Genomic DNA, 16,509 nt, shown 5'->3' with positions numbered 1-16,509 from the left:
GCCTCTGTACATTCACACCATGAACTGAATGGAAGCTTTATAACCAAAGGAACAAATGAGATCCTTGCAATCATGCAATTAAAACCCGTATCGTGCACACCCACAAGAATTCATTTCAGGTTATGTGGCCATTCTCAAGCATTATCAGATAGCATTCACTGTTTGATTAGACTATAACTTTACATTACCAAACAATGAAAACAGACTTTTGTTAAGAAATTCTGTCATCTCAAGGCCCAGGAGCATGTTACAATGTCATTATTATACAGTCTTTGTGCTGTTTGGAGAAAATAAAGTATCCTTCCCTTCTTCCCCATCAGCACCTTGAGAGACTGCCTACCAGCCTAAACACTAAAATATTACTTGCATCAGTTGCTAGAAACCATTACTAAATGAGACTCTCAAACAGTCTCAATAGCTACCAAATACCATGGGAACCAAAAGGTGCAACCTCCAGCAGGGTTGGCCCCTTGCTGAAAAACAGCTTAGTGAGTCCAGAAGAATGTGCCACTGCATGAAGCTTAATCTGTCTCTGTACATGGCTGGGAGCCAGAGTCTTAAACAACCTATCTTAAACAACCTGTCTAAACAACCTTACTGGATATAAAATCCAGAAACTTGCATCAGTGCAATAAGTAAAATGTAAAATCCATCAATTTGAAATTAGTGTAATAGGCAAATCCATCTATTCTGGGGAGAAACATATTCTATACATTTCATTTCTCAACCAGTTCTGAAGAATACAGCTAAATACAGGTGCTGATAAATGGGACTGCAAAATATATTCATGTAAAGATATGCAAATAAGTGTACACTGACCATCCAATAAAATTAAGTATTAAGGCTTTTCCTATGTTAATTCAGTGTGTAAGTCAGGAGCAGGAAAATTACTGAACTTAAAAAAAGGAATTAAATTTTTATTACTCATGTAAAAAAATACATACTGTATCAAATGCTCAGCAGGCTGCTGCAGCTGAATACCCTCACCCTCAGATGCAGCACATTCATGTAAATACACAAGGTGAATGGCTTTTCCATCACATTCTGTGATGCTGTGTACATTGTCATGTAAAAATTAAGGCCTGCCCCCAAGAAGCACACAAAATAATTCCATCTGTCTTAAGCAGAGTTGTATTTAGAGTAATGCTAGCAATCAGTCTACTTTATAAACACAGTGTCTCACAGACCATAGCACAACAACTGATATTATACTGAAAAGCTAACAGTGTCTAAAGTCATTTGTTTCTTTTAAATTACATGTTCTTGGACCCATCTGTGAAAACTGGGAGGTTAATTATCATAGTACATTGCATAATTCCACAGCTAAATGCTGAAGTAGTTCTACATAAATGCCATATGTTTGTCTTAGAAAAACTAAAAAGATTAATTACGAGGCCAAGGCCAGTACTTTGGAATGTAATACTCTCGACCCAATTAGAACCTTACACTGCCTACTATGTAAATTGAAGTTTTAATTAATAGGTTAAGCATTAGTCATGGAAAAACTAAAAAAAAATCCCAAATTCTAAATGGCATGCATCCAACATTTTTTTACTGATATCGCTTATAAAAAGACACTCTGCACAAGCCAATCACAAAAAAAAGGGCAATTTAAACTTGATATATGCTTTTCATCAAGGAGCTACCTGTTAAGCATTTCATAATGCTCCTCCCCACATTATTCTCACCTATTTAAAAGTTAACTGATCACATCAATAAAGAAAAAGCTCCAATAAACAAACTATAACTAGGAAGCAGAGTACGTTTGAAAAGTCAACTCAACAGTCTAAGATCCTTCAAGAGCCTAGCAGCCACTTCTCCATCTCAGAATCTGGTTAAGCTCAGCTTTTAGCCTAGTCCACAACAAAGCAAAATCTCTTATAGCCATCACTCTCCTGAATAAAGGGTTATTTTGGCCTGAAAGTAAAGACATCACTGATGGTAAAGAGAGCACTTTCACAAAATTCAATACACTCTGGACCAAATCTAGAACATACAGTCACTTTACTCACCACATATTCAAACACAAGTGTCAAGGTCTCCTTGGTGTGAATGATGTCATGAAGCAGCACAATGTTTGCATGTTTCAATCCTTTCAAAAGAGAAGCTGAAAAGCAAAACATACATGTTATCTTAAAGAGTATCCAGATATTTTATATCGATTTGCTCTCTTTTTTTAGTGACTGAAATGAGCTTCATAACCAGACAACCAGTGGTTGTACTTTTGTATCTTCTATGTTCATGAGTTCCACACATCCAGTTTTTGCAGATCACACCTTCCCATTCAATGCTATTTTCTCCACCTTGCTGGTCAAACTCAGCCTCTCTGAGGCCAAAATGAGCTGGAGCAAGAGGTCCTTCCTTTACACAGCCTCCTCTAAGTGAATTACTCATGTCTGAGCAACCAGACACCAAGAACACTCCTACACTCAAAGATTTTTTTTCTCTCAGACAAAAGTCAAGCATGTCTTTTCAAAACATAATCTTTCCTATCCAACACAACAGAGTTGCTGTCTAAATTAAGTGCAGTGTGTATCCTAAGAAAAGGGTTTTAAGCAATAATACTCCTTTTTCTCAAATATAACAGAGATTTAATGAATCATTTCTATTAGCCCATGAGAATAAATATATGGTATTTTCTCACTACACTTTTAAAGGTACTAGCTCGTGTTTTCAGAAAAGACAAAGATTTATCTAGTGAACTTTCAGGTAATCTCCTTCACCATTTTTTCCCCAACTTAATACATATTTAATGCTCATTCCATATTACATATTTAATGTTCCACAAGATGTGGCATATTTTAGTAATATATGCTGACAAGCCATGTGTTGCTACCAATGTCATTTTGTTGTCGGTGCCTTGTCATCTCATGCATACATCTGAGCAGGACTATCAGTCACCCTAGCAAGTAAATAATAGATACAAAGACATGCAAATGAGTGGCACATTTCCGAACTGAATAATGTGGAACTTTCTTCTCTCACCCTCCTACTTTTGTCAAAGAAAAAAATGAAAGGCCAAATGTGTGTCTCAATCCTTTACTGTGCAGAAAGGAAACTACAGAGCTTCCACAGCACTATTACCCCTTGCTGTCCTGTTCAGGGTTTTCTGTCAGGCTGAGGTAACTCCAGGGGTCATCTGGCTTTGAATTAAGGTAAGTACATATCATCTCTCATACTCCTCTTTAGGAGATCAATCTGACAAGTTAATCACTCTAGGAAGCAACACAAAAGCAACACGGCATCTGGCTGCATCACTGTTCCTCCACAAGCATCCTCAGCATCAAACTCTGGGATTCATCCTAGGCAGAAGGCAGACAGCAAAGAGGAAAATACCATAAAGCTGCTTCAAAGTGAGTATCATCACAGACATCATGAAGACAGGACTGCAAACCTGCAAGGAAGCTTTTTGACCAAGAATGAGGCAACCCTACAACCTGGATGAAGAGGTGAGAAGAAAAATTTCAAAATAGTTTGCTTTAGCCTGCCCTCCACAGCTCATGCTATTTAGAGAGCCAGCACAGAGGAGTCTTTCCTGTGCTCTGATTTTGTTGCCACTGAGCTGTAAAACAACTGCTGTAGTTGCAAATAAGGACTTTAGACATTTGATCAATGCATGTCTAGAAACCGTTAATATCTCACAAATTAAATAGAGGCCTTTTTCAGAAAAGAAGAGCTGTGAGCAATTTTCAAGGGATCCTCATCTTAGAACTTGCACAATTTCTTGGAAATAAAGCTCAGAGAGATTTGGATATGTTGGGGTTTTTTTAAAGACAATGATGAGAAATTGCTGCTGGAAAAAGATATGGATACAAACAAAAGATAAAGAACAACTCTTTTGATAGGTACCTTCTAATAGAAACAAGAACTTTTAACCTGGGGAAACCCTAAGAAGACTTCACCTGAAGTAACTGAGGTTTTCACCAGCTCTTTCCTCAAACCCTATTGAACGACCACACATTCACAGACACTGTGAACAAAAAAACTTCCTCCTAGCAGAGCCTGTGTCAAACTGTAATAGTATTTATGGCCTCTGTCAGCCTTTGCTGTTCAGATCATCACCTGAGGCCTTTAATTCCTCTAGTTGCCATTACTTTGTTGCTAGAATCTCTATAAGGGTCATTAAAGCTTAAACAGTACATTGAAAGCAGCTTACCTCCAGGTCTTTGCAAATACTGTCTTTCCCCTTTGGTCCCCTCCCCCACTCTTATTTATCTTCTCTAACATCCAATTCTCCCCTTTTACTGTCTCAATAATCAGCATCTGCCATATATTACAAGAACTACAAAATATCACCTGCAGGGTGAAATTTCTGTCTTCTCCATTAGTCCAAGTGAAATACAGTAGGTAATAAAGCACAGAGAGCAAAATCATCTTAATTGCGCTGATTCTACACTGCAGAAATAACCAATTACACTATCCATTTATATTGTGAGAAAACAAATATTACTGGTGAAAGTAAAAGAATTACCCCACATGTTCTTCTATCAGGATTTACCATTAAGATTGCCTGTCTTGTGAAAACACTGGTTTGTTTCGAAAAAAAAAAAAAAAAAAAAAAGAAAAAAGAGGGCGGGAGGCAAATTCATAAGAGAAGAAAGAAAGGGGATGGGGAGGAAATTAAAGAGAGAAAAAACAAGTTGTCTGAAACAGGTAAGCTCTTTCTTCTTCCACAGACTACTTTAAAAACAAAATGAAATATGAACCATAATATGGAGGGGTTTTTTTCAGAAAAACAGCTTTTTAGAACAAATGACCTCTAGACCTCCTCTTTTGGACAAGTTTTTACAGGAAGGGGATAGAACTTTGGATGAACTCCACTAACTCAAAGACAAAACCCAGAAATCCACATCCAAAAGAATAAAAGGAGTCCAGAGAATCTGTCAGCATCAACTTGAGACAAGGCTGACTTTACCTTTGAAGCTGCCAATGCAGCTGCTACTGGAGCTCAGTGAGAAGTCAGGTGCTGCTGTGCCTGGTGTTACTTCTAGAACAAAATAATTCTGTCAGAGAAGGCCACCTCCATCCAGTGATTATTACCCATGGATTTCACACAGAGATGTTTTCTTTTAAGATAAAAAGACTAAAATGTTGTTGAAAAAGCACTGCAACAGCTCCCAAAAGTGGGACCAATATACTAGTACTCACTGTACTCTTAACTTGTATTTTTAATAACAAAATTATACAGTGCTGCTTCAAAAGTACTGGCACTCTTTTATTACCCTTGGTATGAAATGTAAGATAAACAGATGGCAGCACTTTTAATTAATTTCTCCAAAGAATTCTGAGGAAGAACAGCAGCAAGGAATGTTAAAATTCATTTTTAAAACACTTTGGACAAAGTATTACAGGGGTTTGAATGGCCAGGTGCTTTTTCTGTCACCTGTGTTTGCACAGTCCCACACAGCAACTTCTAATAGTAAAACCCAGGGAAGGAGAATTGTTGACATACTTCAACAATTAACAACATCCCAGATGATGATTTCTGTGACTTTTACACAAGCTCATGATCTGAGTTGCTAAATGTACCAACACTCCACACTTTCCATCAAGGGCTAATAACCATATTTGCATACTTAAAGGAAACACATTGCATTTGCTTGAATAACCATCACAGGCTTCACTTCCAACAAGGGAATGCTCTCATCTATTATGAGCTCCTGGCAAGCTGCCATATCGCTTGTGCTGGTCAAGGAGGTTTTTGCAGTTCCCAGATGAGCTGGATTCTAAAGTACACTCACTCCACGAGCAAGGCAAGCCAGATGGACTGCAGCCAATTCTTACCCAAAACCTGAGTAGCATCAGTAAATCAGTGCTTCGCTCCCTGCGGGGTTTACAGCATCAACTCAAGCCTGACACTCCATTCAACAAAGCCTTGTGACTTTTAGATCAGCCTCGGCTTGGGAGTGTTTTGAAATAGGCTATTCCCATATCTCATAAAGTAATATTTCACAGCTGCTTGATAAATACAACAAAAGTAACTATTACTATTGACTCCCAGGTCACATGGAAGAACTTTTCACTAGCAAAGATAGTAGTTGTGGACATGGTCTCGAACATTAATTATGGTCCTTTGATCATCCATTCAGTCTTTCAATTCCTGAGTATCATTTTATTCTCACTTTGTGAAAAATCACAAATCTCCACTGTGGCTTTAGACAGAAGAATAACCCATGATTTTCAAACTGGCCAACATACCAGTGACTTGGAAGCTTTTCTCAGCAGCAGCAGAACTCAGCCTCATGCTGCTCATATGCACCATAATGTACAACTGCTGATGATGCTCTCTCATATTTCCACATTTTCAACATTTTTCTAAAAACCAGAACTATAAAAATACCTGCTTTCCTCACTAGATGAGGTGTGCTCTGGGATTACCATGCACCAATGCTAACATTGCTCATGCTGCTACTCACATGCAGTGCTCACCCTTTCTCACTGCCACTCCAGGAGGATTTCTCTCATCAGGAGACTTTTGAAGACTGCACACCATGGAAGCTTGCACTTCTCTAATGCTGTTAAAGCAACTGTGCATCTTTGCTGCCCTGTTGGATTTCTGACACACCAAAGAACACATATTCCAGTCAGTAACACAAATCTGTGAAAGCAAGTAAGCTGCTGTGCTTCAGAGCCAAACAACTTATCTTTAAAATTCTGCAGCTTGTCACACTCTGCCGACACAACGGTGCTCTCTGTCAGAGTGCCAACTTCCCTGCATACACAGTTGGGATCAGTCTCTGAGCTCTCCTGGAAAGGCATCCTTAGTGAGAAAACATTCATGGGATTTTTTTCTTATAATCACGTTTTCTGAACAAACACACTCAAGTCTTACTGCCTGCACAAACTACAGTTCTGCTTCTCTCCCAGCAACTTATTTTCATTCTATGCATCCTTCATAGCAGTTTTTAAAATTTGGCCTTAGAGCACAACGACCCATATACTTCTCATCCACTTCCCACACAGCAGGGATTTCTGTGTGCAAAATGGTACTTAGAATTCTACCACAGAGACAGGAATTCAGCACTCTGTTGGTTTTGCAGCAATAAATATGCAGTAATTTCCTCCTCAGAAATGCAGTCCCCAATTCTACACTTTGCTATTTTCCAGTTCACCCATCTGAAATTATTTACTATGAGCAAATAGCTTTGCTTTCCTAGAACCCTAACATAACAAAATTCAGTTCAGTGAAAACTGTACATCCTAGGTAAGACCACACTGACCAGAAACTTCCCATCTTCTCACCACAGGATATATTCTGCAGAATGATTATTATTTATAGCACATATATGATCTCAAGTAATTTATTTTAGAGCTGCATATTTATAAACACACAGAATTGATCAGCTTTCATTCTGATCTTAGTGGACATAATGCAATAAAGATAGGTAGGTCACTCTTCAGCTTGGAATACTTTTTAGGAGGAAATTTCAGAACAAATTGCAAAAGAATTTGTGAGCTACAGAAGGAAGAAAAAGCAGAACAGAAAACTGTAGATGGAATATTACATGAGCTTAGCTCAATTGCCTTCTTTACAGCTAATTCCACCCTCATGAAAGTCTTCTAGATCTAACAAATAGTCTTTATTCTAGTTTTTATTAAGTACAAAAAAATGACAGTCTGCCATTAAGGAAGCAAACAGTGCTTCACACGCTTGCAAAAAAGTACTTGGTGGTCCTTCAACTGTAGGTTGCTTTGCTGGAGGGACTACAGGGATCAAATTAGCTTCATTTACCTCCCCAGCTTCAATTCAGGCTTACATGAGTGACTTGAACTTTTTAACCAAATATTTTTTTGTTTGTGAAATTTCTTCTTGCTGCTCCTTCTTGAAAGTGTAGTGTGCTATTAGAGAAGAAATACAGAAAAAGGGTGTGTGTGGCAAGGCACAGGCACCGTCAAAGGTTCTTCTTGTTACAGCTGTAGTCCCCTAAGCAAAAGGCAAGTCACAAACCTGCTAAAATCTCTTTGCCTATTGAACTGGAATAAAACACTGGAAGGACTGATCCAATAAGCTCTGAAAAGCACTACAATATATTATTCTAACAGTTATAGAGAAGACTGCTGCCATATGAAATGAACATCTCTTTCATTACATTCTAGATATAAATATATGCATTGTGTATTGTTCCCAGTGCTTTTCCAACACAAGTGCAGATGGAGGTTAAAAACAATGAGACATCATCCTATTAAAGCCAGACTCTTTTGGAAAGCAATTACAATATGCGACTCCTATCTTGTAGGAGCCAGTCGTATTTTGCCTTCCCTATCCATTTCAGTATTGAAGTGGAGGAAACTGTGTAAACCAAAAATATGCAGTGTTTACAGAAAACAACTTAAATGCAGGTAGCATGTGAAAGCAGGAACATTTCTATTACCTTTTGATGCGCGCATAGCATGACTAGGACTAATAGCACAATCTATTTATAAAACCATCACTGGCTGGTTTTAGCCCTGTTATTGTGATGAATTTCAGACGCTGTCTTCACATAAATATCTATCTACCTTAGAATTACTTTGGAAGTTTTCAACCTAAATAGTCCCTCCCATCTCTCAAAAACAGGCTTTAGTAACAACTTCTGTAACCCACAGAATAACTTTCCCTTTGGAAAAAAAAACCAAACTCAACCCAGTGTTTTGGAGTAGAGATTAAAAATCTGGGAAGAGGCCTTTAAAATAGAAATAAAATACACACTTTGCCATCTCTGTGAAACTACTCTAAATTTGGTCATGTTAAACTTTGGAAATTGTCTCTTTGGGTCAGCCTGACTGTCAGCAGTGTGAAAGGAAGGAGGAATACCAAAAAGGGAAGAATGGCAGGAGGGGCTGTGATCCACAGTGGAAGCTAGAGAGCTGGGTAAGGAGAAAAAAAAAAAAAAAAAAAAAAACAGAGGACAAACAAACATCCTTCATCAGTGGAAAAATGCAGGGAGTGGAAAGAGCACATAGACAAGACAGAAAAGGGTCAGGATGCAGAGCATGGTGGGAGCAAACACTCACATTTTGGGGGAAGTACACAAGAGCCTGCAGACACTAGCACATATTCTCCACTGATATCCATATAAGAACCCAAGATTCCCACTGCTTTCAGCAGGAATCAATGAAAGCCTCTGGCAGTTTTCCTCATTCTCCTGCAATTTCAGCCTACAGAGAGAAGCACCCTTCAAAGTACTAGTTAACATTTCAGTTCAAGAAGGATGTGTTCATATGAGAGCAAGCAAACATATATTGAAACACTGGAGTGCAGATGAAGTACCGGAAAATGGAGGAGAGATTTCCACTTGCTTTTTCAAACACTTGGAACGTTACTTACACAAAAATCCAAATTAAAGTAAACAATGCTAGGCCAAGTGCTCAAAAAGAGATGGACTACAATTACAGGGGCTGCCACAATGCCAACTCTGAGATACACATTCCTGATGTCACTGCCATGAGATAAGCCAGAGTTTCAGTTAGCAGCTGCTTCACATCTATCTTGCATTTATCTCACACTTTGACAACATGCAAATTCACAGCCCAACTTCTCTGCAGTGGCCAGCTTGTGTGCTTGTACCCATTAACTGTTCTCAGGTCTTTAATTTTGTGTTACAGATGGAATAAACACAGTGGAAGCATCTTGCCCATTCATGAGAGAAGGTGAAAACTCTATGAGGTCTAAGTCAGAAGAATTTCAGCCTGATCTTTACCCTTACCTTACCACTGACTAAGCATAACTTTAAGTCACTCAAGCTGATAATATTACCATGTTCCTCATTTTCTAAACATTTCAACTTTTGATCTTCATTCACACTTACCAGAACAGCAGAGTGCATACAATTATTACAGAACCCCAAGAAACACTGTACGCTGATATTATCCAGCATTATGCAAGTACTTTGAAACTCATCTCAAAATCATCATTTAAAAGGACTCTTGGCAAGTGGGGTGCTGACAAGATGAACAAATATTTAAGTAGTCAGAGTAGAGTGACGAGTGTTCTAGAGATTTTCAAAAACCATCTGTGTTTTAGTAATGCACAGTAGGCGCCTATAGCTAGAGCCACCCATCAAGAACATGAAATTAAATTAATAGATCATCATCTGACACAGGCAGAGATCACACAGCAGGAACAAACATGCTGCTGTTGTGTAATTAAGGAAAGAACAGTAGAAGAAGAGAGATCAAATTAAGTTTTCACAGGTAAACTTAATTCTGTCAACTTCTGAATGATTGACTTTGCAACTATAACAAAGATCCTCTGCTGTAAACAGTATGTCTGCAATATTACTATTACATTGTCCAAATGAGGGAATAAATAACCAAGTACCAGCACTGAACCTCATGCTCTGCTGAAGTCAATGAGCATTTTGTTACTCACTTTTACCAATGCATCAATATGACAAGAAATCACTTAACCTTATGTACCTGCAATGAATATTTTTTTTGTGCACAGAAGACAGAAAAGCATCATAGGAAATAATTAAATTGCATTGACATGAAACTCAGTTGCCTACCAGCATACTTGAGCCACTACTTACAAATGAGGAATTCTACAGAAAAGCTATTTTAGAAAAAAATTACTTTTGCTCTATTTCTCAGTGGGCCACTTCCTTCAGAAAAAAAAAGCTGCACGAAAAACAGACTCATTTGTCATCACACACTTCAGGCGGCAGGAAAAAAAGGCTTGTGGCATATGTCTTGCTATTTTTCAAAAAGGGAGCGAGACAGGAGTCTTTAAAAGATCATGTCAATTTTCTTCTTCTGGGTGGGTGAGGCTCAACATGCCTCTTTGCCCATAAGTGGAAAATAAAGCTGGAATGCTCATAGCATTGCTGTGTCTCTTGTGGAATGGTTTAGACGTTAAAGAAAGGCAGACTCAGTAGAAAGCTAGCAAACAACTATTTTAGTAAACAAAATCAATCACAGTGAAATAAGCCATACTGCTCTGTAACTGAAAAGAGAAAAACATGGAGTATATATATATGTAAGAAAGTATAAGTGTGTGTATATACATATATAGTATATATATATAAAGTATAAGTGTGTGTATATATATATATATATATATATATATATGTATAAGAAAAGAACAAAAATGTCATAATGAAGTAAAGGAAATGAAGTTGTAACTTGTGTAACTTGGCCTAAAAAGCAACTCAAAAAATGAACTATTAGGCTCTTAAGCATCATTAGAATGAATGATATATGAATAATATCTAGAACATTTTAAAAACATGTTTAAGGACAGGAAATAACCTTAATTCAGACTAGATATCTTTGATGCTTTTTATAAGATTTGTAATTGATTTTTCTTCACTAAAAATATGCTAAGCATGCAGACTACAAAATGGCAATATTCCCTCAAGTAACTTGTAAATTAATTTCTGCCATGAAAAAAGCAATAGTGATGAAGCAAGCTATAGCAGCAAAACTCAGCAAGGGTTAAATTCTTTTCCTGTCTAAATTAGTTGAAATATTATATGGACAGCCATGCTTTGCCATGACAAATAAAGCCCTTTGGTTTCAACACTGCTGGACATCTACTATGCAAGCACATAATCTGAAAGTACATTTTAAGTGGATTTTTCACATGTAAAGGCCCTATCAATTCACAAGGAGCAGATATTTTTTCCTCCTTCTGTGTTTGCCCTGTGATCTCTAGGTATCGTCTTGTTTCTCATCCCATCACTGAATTGTCATTTACTCTTGCAGTTCACAGTACCCATCAACAGTGTTGAATTCAAGGTGCAAACAATGGAGAGGAAACAGAAAAACTGGGAGTCCCAAGATTTTTGCTTTATTCACCTCAGAATGTAACTATATCCAAATCAGTATAACTGCAAACTTTACAAATTTACATTTAAATGACAGTGAGACCTATTACTATCATGGTACTCTCTAGAGCAGCATGCGCTTATTGAAAGGTTGGGGACATTGCTCAGCTTGGAAATAGGTGTTATGCAGGACAAAAATTTTCACTTAAAAAAAGATAGCAAGTCCTGTATGTTTCTTTAAAAAGCAGCTGGCCTTCATAGAGAGCCAGAGAGGTGCCGGAACAGAAAAGATGAGCTGAAGGAATGTCTCAGCTTCACGGAGTTGACAGCCATAGCTGACAGTGACAGGGTGCAAAAGTTAAGTGATGCTCAGAGGAGACCTATTTGAGGTAAGGTAGTGATTTCTATCCTCCTACTTTTGCTAAAAACATACCCATAATTTTCAAGTACAGATTCAAAATTACCTGTGCAGATGCGTGACATGGATCAAACTATGGATCTAAATCATACTGGAAGCCATTCTGAGCAATGACATAATTAAAGCACTCCTAAGAAATGTGAGAAAACACATTAAAAGGATCTTCAAGCATAACCCATTAACACCACAGGTGGTAAGATTTTTTTTTTAAAGGACAACTCAACAGCTTGTCTGTCTACTACATGCAGATATAAAAACATCCAGCCCCCTTGAAAATATACTCAGTTCTTCCATCCTGTTGTGTCATTCATCAATTATAATTACAGCAATTTACCGTTTGCTTTTCCAGATAAAATTCTTTTTATAGAATCACAGTAATTAACAATGACAGTAGAAAAATTGATAGCCCTGCTCCTTAAAGTACCCATTCCTCTAAAATGACACTACTGCCTTAACAGACTTTAAACAAATGTCCTCATCTTTTCCAATTTGTATCTAACAGTGTTTGTTCCAGTCAAAACGGGTCAGCTGTTTTCCAAGAGAGAACTTGAGAACAAATATGCTCTTTAATGTTGCTGACCTTTTTTTTCAAACAGTTCTCTGAACTCATTCATTGAAAGGTGGCCTTCAAAAGTAAGACTTCAGATCAAGGAAATGCTTTTTTCTAGTTTCTGTGAAAATTTGTCTAATGTCTCAAAGTTTACATCTAGTCAATGGAAAATTGTACTTCAAAGCTGCACTTAAGCAGCTAAAATATCCCAGAGAATCCATCCTCCCTGTCTGAGCCAAGAACTCTGGAGTTCAACATCAGTTATAGATAGAACAGTGTTCTAGGAGAACAATTCTAACAGTTTCCCCAAAACCTTAATAACAAACCTGATTTTGGCTGAATGCATCTCCAAGTCCAGTGTTCCACTTCTGTTCCCCCCTCTTCAACCCTGCTAATGAAAAAACAGTGGCAAATGCTAACCCTGTCCAATTAGATTTCCCATTTTCCATGCCAGAGGCTCCAGACCAAGGCCAGCCAAAGTCATCAACCCTTCCCTTCTTGCTACTATTGCTTTCTACCCCAGTGCTGCTTTGAATGATCCTGAATTTGCATTCTTGCAAACTCACTGTAATAGTTGGTGTAATCCTCACACCAACATTTATTCTTAACCTCCATTTCTCCTAGTTCTCCTCTCTACCACTGCCCAGGTATGGCCAGTGCCAAGCATTCAGTGGGGCAGTCTTCTCCAGGCTGCCAGAGCATGTCAGAAAGGGAAACAAGAAGGCTAGAGGGAATACAGAAGGGAAAAAGGGACAAAAATGCCTGGATAATGCATGCAGAGTTTATAACTCTGTCAATATGAAGAAAAAAATATCCAAAACCAAAGCTAAATGCAAAGCAGGAGGTTTACACCTGTGCAATGAAAATTGCTACCTAAAAAACCAGTTTCACAAAGGGACTTTCATAGGCTCAGGACAAGCTAACAAGCCAAAATCCAAGAGCGTAAATCCTGGTTCATCATCCCAGATAGTACATGAGCCTAGAGATACAGACAATTCTTTAGTTGTCTCTTTAAATCCTTGTTGCTTATTGTTATAGCTAAACAAAAAAGTGACTTGCTAAGCAAACACAAGAGGCAAGAAGGTTCTTGTTCCTGAAGAGAAATGGAGCAGAAAACAACTAGGTACGTTAAGGAACAGGAGTTAGAAGACGCAAGACAACATGCCTAAATTGCATTTCTCTGTAACTTTCATTTTCAATTAGAAAGACAAAGATAAAAAAATACTAATAGATTGAGTGGCTGAATCAATAAGTATAGCAGAAACTCTTCCTGATGAGCTCCTTTTTACTTGCAGAAACCAAGCAAGGAGAAACATCAAACTTCAGCTGTTAATTTGATTTGACCAAGCACAAACTGGAGTAGACCACTCAAGTGTACAATTATGTTGCCAGTATGGGACCCGAACACCACAAAACTACTGGATATAATCTCCTTATCATGCAGCACTATCACATGGTCAAAGATGAAACGCTATCAATCTCACCAACTGATCCCAAAAAAACTTGCCCAACACAAACAAAAGACTCTTCAGTGCAATGCAATTGCACTGAAGTTTTAAGTTCGGCGTAAGCAATGATTTCACGCACAAAAGACCAGGAATATGGCAAAACCGTAATTGCTTTGAAGTAATTTCTGAATCTCTGAAAGTATTTGGAATGTGTTTTTTTTTTTCCTCTAAAGAATCCTTTTCCAAGCAACTCTTGAAGATGGCTTATCTGCAACAGTATTTTGAGATACTTCAAAAGGGCAAACACATTTTTAGTTTCTACAACTAAAGTGAGAACATCTTTGTATTCCAGAAAGCACAGCTCCAGCACTGTAGAGTCTTTGGAGCTCTTTACTAGTAACTTGCTGCCTCATCACCTCATGCCAAGTAAACCAAAGAATGACTTAACAAAGCCATCAGATTTTTATCAGCCAAATTTTTCTCTCAAACGAACACACTCTGGCTTAAAAAAGGTCACAGGAATTACAGAAGCAAGCCTATTACCCATGGGCACTAATGAATCTTTTTCCTCCTTCAGCATGGCTAGTTGGCGTGTATGTTATATCAGACATTCTGCAACAGTAAACTTTACCTCTAAGGGAAATTGATAAAGAAGAAATACTAAATCCCTGTTCCAACACATGCCAGAAAGCTTTGGCTAAAAATCAAGAATTGGTTGCATTGAAAACTCTAAGAGCACATTCCAGTTCAGATACTGATATTAAAATAGTGGCAGCCAAAGTGCTAACATTCACTAGGCTAAACATTCTCCCTAAATTCACAGCACGGTTCAATATTTCAAATAGCACCAGCCTTATGAAAGCAGAACAGAAATATTCCCAAAAAAAAAAAGGAAATATGAGTCAATGAAACAGGCACAGGAACCTTACTCATTTATTTCTTATTAGGGCTCAGCATCCCAGTGATGACAGATCACAGACTCTGTGAGGTCCATCAAAATGCCTCTCCCCCAGCTGGTTTGGAAACTTATATATGACAGCCTGATAATATTTGAAACAAACTGACAAGATCTCCACACATAAACAAACCTGGTCTGAGGCAGTAAAACACATTCCTCCCCCAAAGTTCTCTGACCACAATGAACTACATCTAAAATATGAAGAACCATTTACCTGAGAAGAAACTACAGTTGCACATCCATATCTTGAAGGTATGTTTGACGTTAACTACACAATGAGTGCCATACATGATAGGAAACACAGCAGTGTCTTTGTCATTAAGGAATGTATGATTATCTGCAGGTATTTTTCTGACATTTTGTTGGGCTTTAACAAGTGCTGTTAAAAAAACCTTGTCCTTGTACACAGTTTGGCTTTCATTTCACTTGAGAAGCTTTTATAAACTTGTTTACATAATTCTCAGAGATGTAGATTCATAACTGTCAATGATTTTACAAGGTTAATGGCCTCTGTAATTAAAACAAATGAATGAGAAACTCAACTTTAAATTTATGCGCTTCAGTCAACCAGAAAAACAGCAAACTCTGCAAAGAACATGGATGTATAAACCAGACTAAACTCACCTTTTGCTGACTGCTCCAAAGCAATGTACAGAAAAGAAGATACTTCTATTAAGGATGCACTTAGACTCGGGAGTATTTTGAAACCTACAATTCTAGGAACCGAGATTAATGGATTTTCTAGTCTAGTTTCCAGATCTAGATGCATCTGAGGCATATTTTTACTCCAGAGGTTAACAAACAACAAACACAGAAACCAGAATAAAACTTTGTACTGTATGATACTGAAGGCTCAAAAATGCAGATTGTCTTTTCAGGAGCATATCTATTATGGAAGATAGTTTAAATTTACTTTAAACCTCACTTTCTTTTATTTTTTTATTTGGACCTGTAGCTTTTAATTAGCATATTTTTAAGTAAATGAATTGAATCCATATAATGCCTCAAAAAAATTTATACTGAATTAATTGACATACATTAGCAAGAAAAAGCCTAGATCACACCACACTCTTTTTTTAAGGTTAAATAATCCAAAGTTATAATAATTATAACCACATTTCTTTGTGGAACTAAAACTTCTGCCATCCAAATTTCACTGAAGAACTTGATTCAACAGTAACAACACATCAGAAATTCAGTCTAGAAAAAATTAAAGGGATAAAATCTCCTGATATTTAAGGGGGTTTTTAAGGTTCAAAGGTTTCCTATTGCCTCAGAGAGGTTAGAAGTTGCTTTGTGCTCTTGAACTGTGATCAGGAGTTATTCATGTGTAATTGAATGTGACATTCTACTTTCTTATCCACAGCCATAAAAATGGATGAAAAACA

At 37.6% G+C, this 16,509-nt stretch overlaps 1 protein-coding gene across 5 annotated transcripts in view; it reads right to left on the bottom strand.

Moving 5' to 3' along the window:
- Positions 1-16,509, bottom strand: part of CDK14 (cyclin dependent kinase 14) — a 313,650-nt gene that overhangs the window by 178,544 nt on the left and 118,597 nt on the right. For all 5 annotated transcript variants that reach the window (XM_038128378.1, XM_038128382.1, XM_038128380.1 and 2 more), the window contains one exon: positions 2,013-2,107. In XM_038128378.1, coding sequence (XP_037984306.1) covers positions 2,013-2,107 — 95 coding nt within the window. The remainder of the gene's footprint in view (positions 1-2,012; positions 2,108-16,509) is intronic.

The sequence above is a fragment of the Motacilla alba genome, chromosome 2 (assembly GCF_015832195.1).
Source record: "Motacilla alba alba isolate MOTALB_02 chromosome 2, Motacilla_alba_V1.0_pri, whole genome shotgun sequence".
Lineage (NCBI taxonomy): Eukaryota > Metazoa > Chordata > Aves > Passeriformes > Motacillidae > Motacilla > Motacilla alba.
Note: the sequence above shows the minus strand (reverse complement) of the source record. Positions and strands in the feature narration are given on the sequence as shown.